Source organism: Elaeis guineensis, chromosome 6 (genome assembly GCF_000442705.2).
Source record: "Elaeis guineensis isolate ETL-2024a chromosome 6, EG11, whole genome shotgun sequence".
Lineage (NCBI taxonomy): Eukaryota > Viridiplantae > Streptophyta > Magnoliopsida > Arecales > Arecaceae > Elaeis > Elaeis guineensis.
Window position 1 is genome coordinate 33,257,862 of NC_025998.2, and position 17,994 is coordinate 33,275,855.

The 17,994-nt window shown below is 39.9% G+C and overlaps 1 protein-coding gene and 1 long non-coding RNA gene across 2 annotated transcripts; both read right to left on the minus strand.

Annotated features, from left to right (window-relative positions):
* Positions 1 to 2,636: 2,636 nt before the first annotated feature.
* Positions 2,637 to 12,366, minus strand: LOC105046850 (polyadenylate-binding protein RBP45). Its single transcript, XM_010925587.4, has 7 exons — positions 11,768 to 12,366; positions 8,703 to 9,177; positions 4,617 to 4,672; positions 4,407 to 4,537; positions 4,223 to 4,319; positions 3,955 to 4,125; positions 2,637 to 3,059 (listed from the first exon to the last, which is right to left on the minus strand). The coding sequence occupies exons 1-7, from the start codon at positions 12,131 to 12,133 to the stop codon at positions 3,057 to 3,059; spliced, it is 1,299 nt and encodes a 432-aa protein (XP_010923889.3). The 5' UTR covers positions 12,134 to 12,366; the 3' UTR covers positions 2,637 to 3,056.
* On the minus strand, positions 5,121 to 8,696 carry LOC140858563 (uncharacterized). Its single transcript, XR_012142120.1, has 3 exons — positions 8,454 to 8,696; positions 8,266 to 8,346; positions 5,121 to 5,170 (listed from the first exon to the last, which is right to left on the minus strand). It is a non-coding gene; the product is annotated as an uncharacterized lncRNA (long non-coding RNA).
* Positions 12,367 to 17,994: the final 5,628 nt, after the last annotated feature.

The following is a 17,994-nucleotide window of genomic DNA, read 5'->3' on the forward strand; positions in this document are numbered from 1 at the left end:
GGTTGCCGCGACCCTCGATCCACGAATCTCGGGTCGGGGGCGTGACAATTTTATTATTTATTTATTTATTGAATGAACTCCGGTTAACGGTTAACGGACGCGCTGGATGCCTTCAGATGCGTGCCATCGAACGGTGGCAGAGGCGACTGGATTTGGACATAATCCATCTCTCTCTCTCTATATTATATTATATTATTAAAGTTAGTAAAATTAAAACCTGCATGGCCATCTCAACTGCTTACAGTTATTTACTTGTTTCAGCTGGTGTGGTAGGAACTAACTACAGTGAGAGATTATTTCGTATAAATTTATTTAGATGTTGGAAAATCGACATGCATGATTTCTGGATCCAGAGGCACTGCATGGGGGAAGGTATGAATGACACTTGGAACCTGGTTGCAGGACTTATTCTTTAAGATAGAAGGTAAATGGAGAGTATTTGCTCCAGCTAATCCATTATATAGAAGGTAATTGGAGAGGCTTATCTCTTACAAGAAGAGATTGTCTTTTTCGTTTGTTCTTTTTGGCTAAAAACATAAAAATAACCACCAATATCTGAGCTATTGGCATCATTCTGGTCAAGTATCCTGATTTGCAGCATTTAGCAAAAAGAGCATTTGTCACATACTGAAGTCTGCGTATCTGCAATGGCACAAAGAGGTCTTTCATGTGTCCAAATTGCCTACAGAAGAGTTTGCTGCATCTCTGGGTCTACCAGTGACCAAAGATCCGCTTCATAGATTCTATATCCATAGCAGAGCAGAAAGCCCTAGTACTCAAGCTGTTGAGTTTTGTTCATTCCCAGGCATTTGCTGCTTCGCGGAGTTCTCTACATTATAACCGGAATGAAATTCTGTATCTGCACTGCTTAAATATTTTCTGGTGAATATTAGTTTTAGGTTTTTGAACTTTTGCTCACCTGCATGGCATTAATATTACCTGGAAGAATTTTCCTTCTAAATTGGTGTCAAGGTGCCTGCAACTTATGCTGAAACTTCACAATCCAGATCCACTGTGGGTCTGTGAGCCTGGCTTTCACAGCTGATTCGAGAAGTTACTATTAATGAAACGTCAGGTGAAATAGTAGGATCTGTGTACGTCCATATACATCACGGCAGGACCTTTTTTTTAAAAATAAAAAATAAAAGTTCTAGATAAAGTTGCCTTCGTTGTAAGCTGGGCAACATGTATACTGCAGTCCACCAAAAGAACTCGATGCCGTACGGTTGGTGCCATCAAACCCGCAAACCCTTAACTACATGAGGAATTTGCAATGCCTGCACCAATTTAATGGATTTAAATAGCACATCTTCTTAGATAAATTGCTGTCTTGACTATATGGGAAATCCCATTTTCATTTGCAAACTTTCATACTTGGTCGTAAAAGCATTTACATGGATCTACGACAGGGCCTCTCCAGTCGGGTTGGGGACCGATGAGCAGTGGAAGTATTTCTTGCATTTAAGTGCTGACTGGAATAATTGAATATGAATCAATACTAGCAACGTCCGACCCTGAGCTAAGTTGTACCAGCATGTAACTCCATTTCCAACGATGGTGAACAATACGAAATACGAATCAATACTAGCAAGGTCCTACCCTGAGCAGAGTTATACCGGCACGTGACTCCATTTCATACGACAGTGAACACAGGACATTCCGGCATATCATGAGACAACTAATCTGATGATCTACCAAGCTTCCCCATTTTCATCAAATGCTCTTTTTCGAGGTCAATCACATGCGTTGTGATGCCAGAACTGCGATATTATAAATTATAATTCGAAGGTTGCCATTCCCCAGCCAGAGAGACAAAATATGACGAAGCAATTTTTATTGCTCTTAAACAATCAAAAAGGCATTCGTAACCTTAATTTTCATCAGAGGCCCTTGCCAACTAAACAGCAGATAAATCCAACAAGTTCAACTTTTCCATACAGACAGGACGGTGGTACATCCAGCATCTGATGATCCAGCAAGAAAAACATTCAACCTTCCGGATACATAATGTGCGTTGATGAGCAAATGAAGAGTACCGACCCACCTGCATATCATTCAGATGTTTGATGCTTACACAATTTAAAAGTTAGAATAAAGCCACAAACAGCCATACAAATACAATGGGCAATCGTCAACTTCACGACCTGCGTTCAATGGAGCAATTGGATTGATAAGGTACGACCTATGACTGACGGGCCACCGTGCAATTCCAATGCAAGAATGTTCGGACCGACCGCATACAATGCGGACAGCAAATGCCCCATTTCACGGAACCACCATCCAGCAAAATAATAAAAAACAAGCTAGAACTACTAAAAGAGAAGCTGTCCCACTACCACCGGGTGCAGCTCTGAGGTTCATGCAGCATTACAAAGTTGCCGCTAAAGAATTAACTAATGAAGAACCGGACAAGATTCAAGACAGTTCTCTTCAACAAAAAGGAAGCCCTCTTCCCATAGTTTCACAGCCGGTACTCAAGTTCAAGCTCATTTCAGAAATCATCACTGCCTAAACCATGAAGTTCTACCACCGCACAATAAAATGATTATAACTTCTAGGCGAAACGACCATCTGAACAGCAATAGTCCACATGCATTTCGAGCAAAACGAGAGTTTGAATAATGCATACTCAACAATTATGACAGAAGAGCAAGCAAAAGGTCCATGCAATTTATATGTAGAATTGTTTGGGCAGACAGTTTTGACAGCAAAGAAATACGAAAATGTCACGCTACCATATTTCATACAATAACCATCCAGCATAATAAACTATTAGATATGATTCAAACAAAATACTCAGAAATATTAGACACTTAAAAAGCTAGCACTGCTAACAAACAAACAGTCCAACCACCACCAGCTGCAGCTCTGAGGTCTATGCAGCATTACAGAGCAACACTAAAAGAAAGACTATAAAGATCGGGACAAGATTCAAGGCAGCTCGCTTTAACAACAAAGAACGCTCTGTTTCCATAGATGCATGGCCAACACTGCAGGTCCAAGCCCAGGTTCATACACCTATCGTTACTAGAACAGGCATCTCCGTCATCAAAATATCACTGCAGAATGGAATGATTAGATCAGCCTTCCAAACACAGATAGAGAGCTCACATTCAAGAAAACCCAAATGATTAAAACATATAAAAAAAAGGAAAAAAACATAGGTGGAAAAAGTACTGAAAATTTAATTAGCAGATGTTCCAAGTTCTTCCCAATGCATGGTGGGCACTAGTGCCACCTGCCAAGGAGGCTATACCTAACATAAAATTAGTGATGAGAAATCTGATTTTAAAACCCCCGGAACACATCTTTCTTTTAAGATTTACGGTAGGGAAGAATTGCCTACTCATGCTTATCATATTGTTTTTAAAACATTTTTCAAACTTTCAGGACATACCACCAGAATTTTCTTTTACAGAGTCTGTGCAACAAACCATTACATTCAAAGAGGTCATATAAAGCAGGAATTCTGAAATGTCAATACACAAGACTCGAGCAAATTAGGCTATTAGCACTAGAAGCTTAGGCAGAACATCAGAAGCATCACCATCCAGGGGAAAGTCTGGTTCCCAAAAAGAAAGGGCAGATGAAGTTGGGATGGGTAAGTCGAGGGTAACCAAAAAAACCTATTATGAAGACACTGATCAAACTGGATCCTATTCTAAATCATGAATCTAATGAGGACACTATGATCACACTCGATCCTTGACCAAGATTAATGACCAAAGGATCTAGACTGCACTCAAACCCAACAGGTCCAAAAGCAGCAATCCTTTGAATCAAATATAATTCTCCACACGGGCATTGTTATGCCTCAATAAGACAAGTTTCAACCACAACTACGTTTATTAATATACAATTCACAAAAGAACTATTAATTTCAAACCTAATATACTTGAAACATGGAAGATATGAAAATGGAAAAAATAAATAAAAAACAATGGAAACCCTAACCTGCTGCTGCTGTGGCTGCTGCTGTTGCTGCTGCTGATAGTTCCCATATCCTGGATATGCTGCATATGCGTACATGTTGGGATCCTGAGGAGGTGGGGCATACCCATATGTATCATAGCCTTGGGCATACCCATAATAGCTACCATTCCATTGATTAGGATCCTGCTGTGGCTGAAAAGAACAACTAGGCAACTTCAGTTTCCTTCAATTTAACAAAACAAGTCACTTAGAAGATTAATAAGACTCAAATAGCATTCAATTCCTGAACCTGTTTATTTGCTGGACTACGACCCCATGAAAGCCGAATATTCTGCCCCCCAAGCTGGGTTCCATTTAACATCCGCAGGGCCTCCTCAGCACATGACCTAAGAATCATTTAAAAAAAGGTTCACCATAATGAAACTGAAAGTATAACCCACAAGAAGAGGGCACTGAAGCTAAGACATGCAAACCTGATTTTAAATTGAACAAATCCACATCGCTTGCCTACAGGTATCTTTACATAGACCAATTCCCCATACGGGCTAAAAACTTGCCGCAGAAGATCATCAGTGACATTTGGATCAAGCCCACCGACAAATATCTGCAGACCGGGATAGCATATCTCAGAACAATAACACACAAATGACCGCTCTAACGTTTAAAGTAGAACAAATACCCACAGTGGTATTATTTGGATCGTTCTCGGACTCAGTTCCCGGTGTAGTTGGGTAAGAAGCTGCAAAAACAATACAGGTGAGCATCAACTTCATAACTGAGAACAACTTGCCAGCATGAATGCCATTAATGGTCCAATGCTCTCTCTATATAAGACTAGAAGGGAATCCCAGAAAATTATAGAAATACACAATATATGGGCATGCAGTTTTGTTCAATCAAACTAATTTCTGAAAGCCAAACCACTTACCAACAGATGAAGCATAAAATCTGTAATAAAAATACCATATGAAAGCCTGATTTGTTATACTAAATGGACATTTGCATGCTAAAAGTAATTAGCAGGTGTGTCTAGGTCATCCACTGAAAATAAAAATATGTTGTGCATTAACAGTCACAATTAATTTGAAACTGACCAAAATATCGAAAAATGCCCAATTTTGTTTGTGAGGAATGTGAAAGGAGGTCGCTGCATCAACATCAATCCAGGAGTCATTTTGCATTCTCTGAATTCAAACCACAATCAGATCATGAATCTTGTGAATCACCAATGCAGACTCTGAAAGAGTGCAAACAATTCACTTTGAAACAAAGAATAAGAAAAGAGAGCACTCAAAAAGGGGCTATGTAGGCTGTATAGAGTTGGCAGTGATTTCACATTCATATAATGGAAGATGTCAAAAGCCATAAAAGCAATACCTAATATGCTGTCACCTATACACATAAAGCATGGGAAGTATTTCCAGTGTCAACAAATAGATAGGACTAGGAGGCCCTTATTGAAATGGGTACAATCGCAAGAAATGTTAAAGCCATACTATGCCTCTTGCTCAAGGCACACACACATAAAATGTGACCAAAATCTTCCACTGGACAGGTTCCTTCCCCTTCCCCTCCTCCTCCCTTCCTCTTGCCACCACCCTGGAGAGTATCTCTCCCTCTAATTGGAAAAGGACAATTGATTTCCTTATTATGTAATATTTCCATGAATCTTTCTAGTTTAGACCCATGATGACAAAATATTTACCTTGTCAAACCCTTACAGCTATTCATCTTCACTATCCCTTAATATCAAGACCACCTCTCTAACCATTACAAAGTCTAACCTAATCTACTGGGCGAATGCCCTTTAGAGGGTGCTCATCCCTCCACTAAACCATAACCATCCACATAATCATCTATGAACTCATGACTATTTAGGCAAAACTTACAATTACTCCTTTGCACATCATATGTAATCAAGATGACATTCTTTGCAAATGGTCTGTGCCATCTCATGGACCTTTTTTATATACATCTTTGTCAACTTTGATATGATAAACTTGCATGATCATGACACAAGACAAAACCATCTCCACCAATTCACTGCCAGACTCCAGTGGGCAACTCCAATAATATTCTATTTCAAATACAACTGATAACAATTAGTCTATAAAACTAGTTTTCAATACGGTAGAACTTCTACACTGGTTAAGAACTATGAACATAAATTTTAATTCATTGGAGAGAATCACAAATACAACCTTTCTGTTTGCAGTTAAATACTTTTTCTCCCACAACAAGTCATAGTCTATAATATAACCACATCCATCCAGCCATATCCAAACAATTCAGGGTTTGCCTTACATATCCATATCCACCAAGCACTCCTATTTAGGACCAGTCATAAATTAAACTCTTTCCAAAAAGTGTTTGAATGTGATTCATCATTACCCATTAGAAAGAAGTTGAACTAGATATACACAGGCATAGCTAGCTACTCTTAAACCATGACTATATGGTTATACCTGATGACGAAATACATGTTATGTCATTTAGCTGAAGCAATCCAGGCCAAAATCACCATATGACATTCAATGTATATTCAATGTATCTAATAATGTTTTAAAGTCTTCAAAAACAAGGTGTCAAGAAAATACAACTTGAAATCTCAAATATTGTCATAGCTTTTTTTCAAAAAAGTTGAAGAGTTTGACCACGCTAAAATTTGCACATTCATATTTAGAACAGATGAGTAATGGCCAGGAACAACAATGTGCCTTCTAGATTTAGATTAACTACCATATGCTTTCCACAATAGGGGGACAAAAAACATTAGTTATGGGTGGAGCAGGTGGGTGGCTTTCCAAGGGAATCGGTGATGAGTGCCTAGATACATTTATTCTCCATAAGAATAACATCTCATAAATACTTTGACCATATTTCCAACGCACATATAGACATGGGTAGGAATTTAAATCACAAGTGCATATTCATGCTGACATATGCTTGCGTGTGCAAACACACAACATGCATAAAAAGTTAAAAAAAAAAGAAAAAAGAAAAAAGGATCTCCTGTTTACAACAACATTGTTTGCTCTACAGATGATAAACCAAGTTCGATCAAGAGAGGGCTAGAAGTTCAACTTGAGGTTTCAGCTCCTGATATGATTATTTAAGAACAAAAATATCAACTAAGATCTTGGGATTAAGTGAATTCTGAACGCCAAAGAAATGGAAAAGATATGCAACAGATTGTGAAAAAAAAAAAGCTGAACTTGAGAAATAGTTTAGTATTAGAAGGCAAAGGACAAGATTAAGTATGATTTGTTTGATTCACACGTGAATACTTATATGGAGTTCAAAAATCAAAGTCAGACACATTAGACATTAACAAAAAACAAAGAATAAATATCACATGGTACAGAGCTACATTCCATACAGTTCATTACAAGATAAGCATGAAGCCAGAAAGGAAAAAATAAACAATAAGAAACACAAAAGATGCATAAATCATGAAAATATGTCAAACAGCCAACTCATAGCATTTTTTTGCAACTTCTAACATTATTATAAAATAGCAAAACGTGTTTTCATCTCCTACTCACATCATGGTATCAAAGGGCATCCCCTTGAAATTTATTGTGACCTCCAAAATAGGTCTTTAGTGAAATACCACTTAGATTTTGAAATTAATGCGGTCAACAATGTCATTACCAAGATATCTCCACTTTAAAAAAGTTTATATTACTTTGATTGTCAAATTGCGTAATAAATCCGCACTTTCACTAAAGAAGTACTATTTTGAAGTTACAAACTGTCCTGAAAAATGAAAGATGCTGTTACAAACATGAAACTTATAATGGTAAAGAGGTATGAAATGACCTAAGCCAGACGAAGAAGAAATGCATCTAAGAGGCTGAATAATGACTGGAAATCATGATTTCAGGAAACTGAAGATGATAATAAAGAAAGTCAAATACCAAAAATAACTGCTTTTACCCATGAAAGGATAAGCTAAAACATGAACCCAAATTTCATATCCAAAACAAATAAATAAAAATAGATTAATGTACAGCTATGCAAAAGATAAAGCCAAAAAAAAACTGATATACAAAATGCCTAAAATAGTGCCTTTTAAAATGATCAAGCTGAAAATGTAGAGTTGAAATATGACAGAAATTTAATTTAACTAATAGGTGTTCAAATGGAAGAAAATGAAGGATTTATAGCGGAAATGCAGATAGATCTCTTATTTTGAGGAACTAGAAGAAGTAAATTGCAAATATAGACAGCTTTCTAATTTCAAAATAGAAGAGCTAAAACGGAAATGTAGCATGTAATGCCACATAAAAACGCGTGGAACCAAATTTTCACATAATTAGAAACACTGACCTAACTGAGGCCACGCATTATAGGAGATATGCATCTCAGCTGAAGTCAATTCCAGGCCCTAAATGAAGATAGCATGGCATCCTGCTTCGAGACAACATGAATTTCTATAAGTCTTTATTACTTAAAGCTAAGTGTAAATGAGCCCAAGTTCACAAAGGAAAGTGCTAGGAAGGAAATGACTTTTGTACATCTATCGAAGCAATGCCGCTTTTCTTCAAGTGTATGACTGGGAAATAGAACATGATAAGGATAACATTTAGCAGATTCCACTACCATGCTAAGCATTCAGCTGATGTTAATACAACATAGTTTAACATGAAAAGTACATATCAAGAGGTGATCTCCATTGTTCCAGCAAATTTCTCTATAAGCAATGCAACAAAAGGGTTTACAGTAGGGAAAAGAATGAAATCGAGAACTGTCAAATATCCACCTACCATTTGTAGAATACTGTTGAGCACCTGCCTTCTTGTTGGCAGCTGGACCAATCCTCATAGGCCTCGATGAACAGTAAACTCCATTCATTTCAGTCATGGCACGTGTTTGTTCATTTAAATCTCCGAACCTAACAAAGCCATAGCCCTTGGATCGCCCAGTAATTCTATCTGAAACAACTTTTGCCCCCTTAACTGATGAGTAGCGATTTTTGAATGTCTCTTGTAACAAGTAATCTGTGACATCTGAGGCCAAGTCCCCAACAAATATTGTATAATCGGCACCTTCATCTCCACGTCTCTCACCTGATCCAGAAGTGGCCCAATTTAGTCTGAAAGTTTGCTCAACATTAGGCATCATTTGGCCATTATACGTCTGAAGAACTCTTTCTGCACTGGCACGAGTTGCAAACTCTATAAAACCATAACCTTCCGATTGCCCAGTCTGCTTGTTTCGGATAATTTTCACAGAAAGAACCTGTGATCATGAACAACATGAATGAGGAAGTACTCAAATAATTCTGATGCTAGATGTGATTGCAACCATCACAAGTTTTATACAGATCAATAAGCCAAAATAATACTTTTATTCAACTTCCATGTTCAATTGGCACAAGAAAAATTAGCATGTCCAATTAAACTTCAAAACCTCAGTCAATTGTGTCTCCATAACACTACTGGCAACTAAGATGTCATATTTCCACGACTTCAACCTAAAAATCACAGCATGTATACACCATCTAGCAAGTGCATCATAGCAACAGGTAGCTAAAGGAACATCAAGATGGTATGCTTGCCAGCACCATGTCATTTTCTCTTCTGCTGCACCACAATGGTGATGCTGCAAGTCCTACCAAGAAGGCATTTTGGTTATGATGATGAATTATGCAACTAGTGTATCCCATAGAAGCTTCAAAAGTAATACAGATAGCAGAAGAGTACAATAATAATAAGCAGAATCCATGGGTGCAAGGCAAGCAAATGAGTGTTCTTATATACCCAAGAGAAACAGTAAGTGAAGCTCAAAAGAGTACGACATGTGATGATATCTTTTTTTGGTGGAGGAAATGACGTGGAGAAATCATTTTATACAGTACAGACGTGTAACAACCTTGGCAACGACACGATACCACATACAAGTTGAGTGGTCAACTAGAAGAGAAAAAGGTCAAATCTATATTATATATATTAAAATGGAGATTCAACCTCCGTCCGCCACGTGTTTATTTTCTTCCAAGGCACCAACCGCCACGTGTCTACAAGGCAGCTTTTTTTTTTTTTTTTTTTTTGCTTCGAACCTTCCACCTTCCACCTCCCGCCTCCCATTCTCCCCCATTCTATCCATAGCTTCCAAACCTGCGTCGCCTCCATCGTCGTCGCCGCCGACCTCAGGCACCGTCCACCAAAAATGGTCAAAGATGGGGAGCAAGGGGGGTGCGATGAAGGGCATGGTCGAGGTCAGCGGGGCGGGCACCGCAGGAGCAAGGCAAGTGGTGTAAGCAATCTGGAGGGAGATGCTGGCAATTAGGAGGTCGAGGGAGGTACGAAAGCGGGGGAGGAAGCACCAGTCGGAGAAATCGAGGGCAACGAGGAGGCCAAGGGTGAGGGGGAGGGCAAAGGCAAGGACGACGTGGAGGTCGCCAACCCTATCAATTTTCCCCTGCAAAAGCCCGATGATCGTGCGAGCGGCGGACACGGCCAACAAGCTCTATCGCTTCCGTGACACCTACTTCCCCAGGGACCCAACAGAGAAGATCTCGAGGCTTCAAGCCCTAGATAATGTGTGTGACTGATCCAGTTGAGGAAGGTTTATGGTGTTGTAGTGCAAGTATTTCTTAATGTGTGACTGATCCAGCTGAGAAAGATTTATGTTGTTGTAGTGCAAGCGTTTGATAGTATATGTGACTGATTGAGGAAGTGTTGACTCCAACCGATGAGAAGAAGCTGGCTTTAGCATCCCTTGCATCGCATGGGATTATAAACTAGTAAGACTTGAATATGCCAATCAGGTTGGAAAACTTTGGTTGGATAAAAGCAAACCAAGGATGGTGAAGCAAGGTTTTGCATTGATATAATCTAATCTCATCAAGTTGTGCTGCTGTAGCTAACTTAATACTTTCATCAAAGGGGAATCTTGCGACCATGGATGAAATGAGCCGGGTAATAAATGTGACAAGCTATGGCATTTTACAAACCAAGCCTGAAAACCACTTCTTCCCATATAACCACAATTCTTTCATTAAAAAAAAAAAAGAAAGAATTTGTGATATATCCTCTGAAAAAATCATCACCATGGATATATAATCTGAAATCACAAAAAGCAGTATTTCAAGCAGCAAATTATGATATGACAAAAGCTAGCCCTTTCAGACAGTTACGATACCCTTTAGAACTATGTCTTTTGTTTCAAAGGAATATTCTCAGATGGCTTCCAAAATACTGAACAAAACACAAATTATTACAATGCCAAACTAATAATTGCAAGCACAACCAATTACATGTATAAGTCGCAGCCCTCTCACCTTCACTGTTCCATTTTTCAGGTTTTATTAATTCATAGTCTTTAAGATGCCTATTTTCTAACATTGACAAAATTATAATTTAAGATCTATAAAGTTATAAATAAATATATTTACGTGCAATCAAAACTAAATATGATAAACAATAAATCAAAAAAAAATCAAAACACATCGCTCTCTTTAATTAGAACAAATAATGTGTTTTCCACTGTTTCTATATGAGGGGGCAATAGCAACCTTAATTCTCATTAATTAAATGGAAATGGGCACTAAGATCAATTGATTGACGGTAAAACTCGCAATTCCAAGGTCATAATACAGATCCCAGCTTACCAAACAAGCTACTAAAACAAAAAGAAATCAAGCAAATTAAAACATAAAAAATATCACATTAATCAAGATCTAACTAATGAAAATGGTCAAGAAAGCAAAAAAAGAGCAGGAGTTCATATAAAATAATCCAAAACAAGTAATGATCCAAAACAAGCAGATCGATTAAAAAGCCTGCATCAAGGAGAGTTCGGAAGAACAAAAGAAAAATTTTATCACCTCTCCAGACTGAACGAAGCACCCATAGAGATAGTTCTCGTCCATCCAGTACTGCAAATCCCCGATCCAAAGCGTCCGGATCTCGTCAGCCGAAGCTGGCTGAGAGGCCACGGTGGGGGCCGGGTACTGCATCTGGGGCTGCTGAGGCGGGAACTGCTGCGGCGGCGGCACCGACTGGGGCACCGGCGGTGGGATCTGGGACGGCTGCTGGTTCCACATCGGCGGCGGCTGCGCCTGGTAGTACGGCGCCTGCGGCGGGGGCGGCATCACCGTCCACTGCTGTGGCTGCGGCTGCGGCTGCTGATGCTGATCCATCGGAGGGGGAGCCATCGATGGCTGCACCATCCCGCCGGCGGGCTGCATCATCTTCGTAAAAGAAAATAACAACAAACCCTAATCCTAGAAAACGAAATGGGGTGAGGAAACCCTAACCCTAACCGAAAGGATAGAAGATAAAATGGGTAGAGAGCGATCAAACCCTAACCCTGAAGAGATAGAAACCCTAACCCTAGGTAAGGAAAGGGCGGATGGGCGGGGACCAAAAAGGGGCGGAGGGTGGGTTGGAGAAAACCCTAACCCTAGCGAGAGAGCACGAATGAAACAGGGGGCCCGCGGTTTAGCGAAGGAGTGATATAAAAGGGCCGGCGAAGGGATAGCAGCTAGATTCGGACACCACACGGCTCTCACCACTAGTGCGCGGTGCCGCACGGGAATTCTGTGCGGGGTATTTACAGCTGTACTCAGCTCATATGCTTACGTGTCCAGAAAGCCTGAGGCTCGTGACGTGGACCAACTCGTCAGCAGAGCCTGTCCCGGCTCGCTAGTTGCACTTGAAGCAATTATTTAATGTTTATCCGCTGATGCCGACAACACACATAACGAGTTTTCATGCACGAATTGCTATCTACTCGCTGGCGGAATGGAGCACCCTAGCATGCCACACAAAAGCCAGCTGGAGCTTACGAGTTACAACCGCATCTATGATACTCTGTCGTTCACTTGCGCATAGGCCTGCTCAAAGGCTGCCAGTCTGAGCCCGAAACATTTCATATGTTAAGTCTAACGTGCCAACATGGACTTAAAATATGAGCCTACTTATTAAAATAGATCGGACACAAATTTAGTTCAGCCTGACTCACTCCGAATCTGGCGTTGATATCACAGTAGATAGGTATCTTGATTCGATGAACCGAAAAAGAATCAAAAATCAAATTGATTATATCTAATCCTATTGATTTTGATCCTGCTGCATTAGAATGGACGTAACTCTCTCATTCGATGTCAAAATCGCTTATAAGATTTCAATTCGAAAAGCTCTTTTCATGCTCTACGAGTCTGATCCCTTTATCATCACGTCCAATTTTGAAATCAGATTCTATTGTTTAACGGATCAATGAGAGTTTGAAAGAATCCTAGATGAACCGAAAGTTTTAATCTTTGTCTTAATATTTTTCCTATTTTGTTTTAGATTCCTGAGACGTTTAGGTTAGGATTTTTTCTCTATGTACACGACCCTTTTGGCCAACATTGTATTCAGTTTTTTTTCTTTGTAATTGAATCAAAATTTTAGAAGAGAATTTCTTCTTTCTTTTGTTGTTATTTTATTTCGTGCGTCTTTTTTCTTTTTTTCCATCAAAATATGATCTAGGCTGCATCAGTTGGTACTAGAGCCCAAGCAATCCTTGAGCGAAGATTCTTCTCTATAGTCTAGATGGTGGGTGGTGCTGGTGGTCGCAAGCAGAACAAACCTGCAAACCAGACGGCGGTAGATCCTAAAGAAATCATACAGTAGGAGTGGGATATGATGATAGAGTGTAAAGATCTGAGGAGACAGATGATGGACTTGATTGCAATTCTTACGTAGTTAGGAACTCGGAATGCGAGATTTGAGGTGGAACTAGAATATTGCAGATCTGATGGAGAAGTTTCATATTTCAAGAACCCCTTCCATAGGGGTACTCCCACTCACTGGCATGAAGATCGGGGCGATTCGTTCGACCAACCAATCTATTGGGACGATACCATTAGAGTAGATCTGTCTGGATATTCGGATAGTCCACAAATGAAAGTATTTCTCGATTGGCTGGATTAGATCGAACACATCTTCAAGTATAACAAGATGCCCAACGACAAGAAGGTGAAGCTTGTCATGCTGATGTTGACGAATCAGACTTTTGCCTTATGGCAACAGCTGAAGAAGATCAGGAAGCACGGAGGCAAGCCAAAGATTCAAGAATGGAAAAAGATGAAAAGGGTGTTGAAGGAGCAATTTTTGCCTTTCAACCATATGGTCCCTATATTAGCGCCTGTAAAACCTTTGGCAAGGGTCTAGATTCACGGACAAATATATGGAAGAGTTCTACCAAGTGGTCATCAGCAACAACCTAATAGAGAGCGAAGAGCAGATGGTTACGAGATATCTTGCTGGACTAAAACAGTCGATCTAAAATACCTAGAAGCTCCACTCCATATGGACAGTCAAAGAAGCCTTCTACTGCACTGTAGTTGTTGAGAAGAAGCAACGACAAAGGCCTATGCTCAAGTTTGATCCTCCCTTATAGAGCAATCAAGCACCAGAGAATTAAAGAAACATGCGATGCAACACAACTTCTACCCCTCCTGTTCACGGTGTTGTTGATTCAAGATCCTCTAAGTCAGTCCCGATTGGATCTTCTATGCTACAATGCTACAACTGTGGTGAGATTGGGCACATGTAAAGCGAGTATAAGAAGCCTGCTAGGCGGTCCAAGAAGTAGCTGCTGATAGAAGAATAACTATCTGACGAGAATCGAAATCCTACCTATGATGAAGAAGGTGAAGAGGAAGATGATTTCCTACTGTTTGGAGATAGTGGAGAGGCTCTAGTTGTTCGAAAGAGCCCGTTTTCTCTTAAAAAAAAAGAGAAAAAAGATTGAAAGTAGACCAGACACCATTGAAAAAAGGGTTTGCAAGATCATCATCGATGAAGGTAGCTACGAGAACATCATCTGTCAAGAGGCCATCATGAAGCTGAACATGACCATTGAAAAAGCATCTTCGGCTTTATAAGCTATTATGGTTCTGGAAAGGGAGTGAAGTGATTGTTGATAGTCACTGTCTTGTATCATTTTCTATCAGACAAAAAGATTTTGACAAAGTTTGGTGCAATGTCGTTACCATGAATGCCTTTCATCTACTTTTGGAGAGACCATGGCAGTATGATTATAGCATTACTTATAATGATCGTCGGAATACCTATTCATTTTGGAAGTCAGAAGATTACCCTGATACTAATGAAGGAGAAAGATCTACCTAAAACAAAGTCCAAAACCAGCATCAACCTTCTAACGAAATATGCTTACTTGAAGGAAGCAATGGAGATTGGCTACTTCTTAGTGGTGGTGGAGAAGGACGAGTTGGCTGAGCGAAAAATTCTATCCATGGTACATCCTATCCTTCAAGAGTTTGCTAATATTTTTTCTGAAGATTTACCTACAGGATTACCATCCGAAAGGGATATTTAGCGTCACATTGATTCTACACCGAGGGCATATTGGGTTTTGGCATCTCGAATTTGATCCACAGCAGTCCAAGATGGAAAAGCCCATAGTAGAGAAGCCTAATACATGAGGCCCAAGAGGAGAAGCCTGCATGCGCGCATAGCCCACAGCACGTAGGTCCGTAGGCATGTGAGCCCGCTTCATGCGGTCCATGGCATAGACACGCGGTCCATAGGAGAAATCGCGGTCCATGCATGAGGTGTGAACCACCGCGGTCTAGGGGTGATTTCATGCAACTCACGTGTGCGTGACAAGCGTGCGACATGTGGCGCACGTGGAGAGGCTCTGATCCACAGTCTGGTTCACGGAGACAGTTGTGCGGTGGTCTACGCATGGTCTACAAGGGTTTTGGATATGTTTGGGACTCATTTTGGATGCTGTTTTGATGCGAAAAGAAGGTAGAGTCCTAGTAGGACTCGTCTACACATACTTGACATGGTCCTGAGACTTTATAAGGAGCAGATGACATGAAAAGTAGAGCATCGGTGAAAAATCAGTGAGTGTAGCCGACAGGAGGGTCTTCTTAGGTTCTTTGAGAGCTTTGTAAGGGAGGATCAAGAGCTTTTTGTTAAGAGAGAGAGGTTTATGAGAGTTGAGAATGTGTAATATTCTCTTATATTTGATTATTTCTTTCATAACGAAGCTTGCATGCCCTATGAAGGTAAGTCTTGGGTTTATCCATATATTTGATTGTGTCTTTTGTGTATCTCTTCTTCCTTCCTATTGCAGTATCGACACTGTCATCTGAATTAATGATTTTGGACAGAGGATCCATATTCCATACTTGTGAGGGATCCTCCCAACAAGTGGTATCAAAGCATGCGATTGTGCCAAGTTATGGTGGTGTTGATTGAGGTTGAAGAAGATGGAGAAAACAAGCTCAATCAAGGTAGAGATCAATCGATATGATGAAAAAAATAATTTCTCCCTATGGCAAGCAAGAGTGAAGGATGTGCTCATCCAACAAGGGTTGATTAATGCTCTCTTATGCGAGAAGAAACTAACTACTATGGGAGAGAAGAATTGAAAGTGACTCCAGATATAGATGGTGAGTATGATCCTCTTATACTTGATGGATTGTTGCTCCTTAGATTGATTTTGATGATTACAAAACAGTTGAAGGGGTACTAATAATTTTCATTTGAAAAAGACCTATTGCTCTTCAGGGGTAAAATCATAATTTTATCAAAACCCTGATTTGAAAGTATCAAATGATAGAACAAAAGATTTGTGATCTATTGGCGAAAATTTCATTATTTTTGGACTTGTATTTTGAAAGTTATGCATGTTTGAAATTCATGAGTCGACCCATGAGTCAACTCATGGCATATGAGCTGTTTGGCACGCAGATTTTTTGGCTTGGCACAACCTGTGAGTCGACCCATGAGTCGACCCCCAAGGCATGAGTCGACCCATGAGTCGACCCCTGCAGTTTTTAGGCCAAAAATCACAGAACCTTGTTTTCTGATATTTTTCCACAGAGGTCGACCCATGAGTCGACCCCCAGGCATGAGTCGACCCATGAGTCGACCCCTGTGACGGGATTTCTCCGCAACGGCTAGTTTTTAACCCGTTTTAAGTACTTTTAATGCTCATTTAATGTGGTCTAACGGCTCTTTTTCAGCCTAGAATATTTTTCTCTATTTCTTAAAGCTATAAAAGGATCCAAAAGGTGGGAAACAAGTAGAGAGATTGAAAGAGATTTGAAGAGCATTCAAGAGAGCATTCAAGAGCATTCAAAAGAGAGAATTTGAAAAAGGGTTTTTCAAGCCAACTTTTCAGCCCTTATCAAGAGTTCATTCAAAGCTTTGAAGAAGCCTTTAAACCAAGCTCACCAACTCCTCAAGTGCACATTCAAGTCTCCAACCACTTTGAGGAAATTCAAAAAGGGTCTTCTTCTCCTGAGTAAAGTGTATTTAAAGTTATATTCGCTCATTAAAGGAGCTTTCTTTGTACTTATTTATGCTATAAATTATTTTACTCAGTTTGAGTGATTATTTTTGTTTTGGAGGGGTTCCAAAACAAGGGAAGGTTGATCCAAACCTAGAATCGGAGTGTATTGAGTTGGCTTGTACCCGAGAAATAAGTGGTCTAGCTTGGGATAGCTAGAGTCGGAGTTTCCGACGTTTGTATTCGGGTTGAATACAAGATTAGTGGATTGGAATTCCCAAGTAGGAGCTTGGGGAGTGGATGTAGGTGCAAGGTTGGCACCGAACCACTATAAATCTTTTTGTTTGTGGTGTGCATAATTGCTTCTCTTTAACTCTTCATTATTTTCTTGCATTCTTGCTTTTGGCAATTAGTCTTGAATTAAGTTTATTCTCCTCATTCATTTAGCTATTGACGAATATTTTTTATAAGTCATTAGTTAAGCTTAAAATTTTTAGAAACTCAATTCACCCCCCCTCTTGGGTTGCATAGCTGGGCAACAAGTGGTATCAGAGCCCGGTGCTCTAGCCCTTCTTTGATCTAAACAATCAAAGAGCCAAAGATCTATGGCAATCCATGTCGGTACTTCTCTAGCCGAGGGGCAATCCACCAACCGACCTCCACTTTTCAATGGGTCTAATTACACCTATTGAAAAGCTCGGATGAAAATATTCATACAAGCACTCGACTATGATATGTGGAGTATCATAGTGAACGGTCCTCACACACCCACTAAAATTATAGATGGTGAGGAATCAA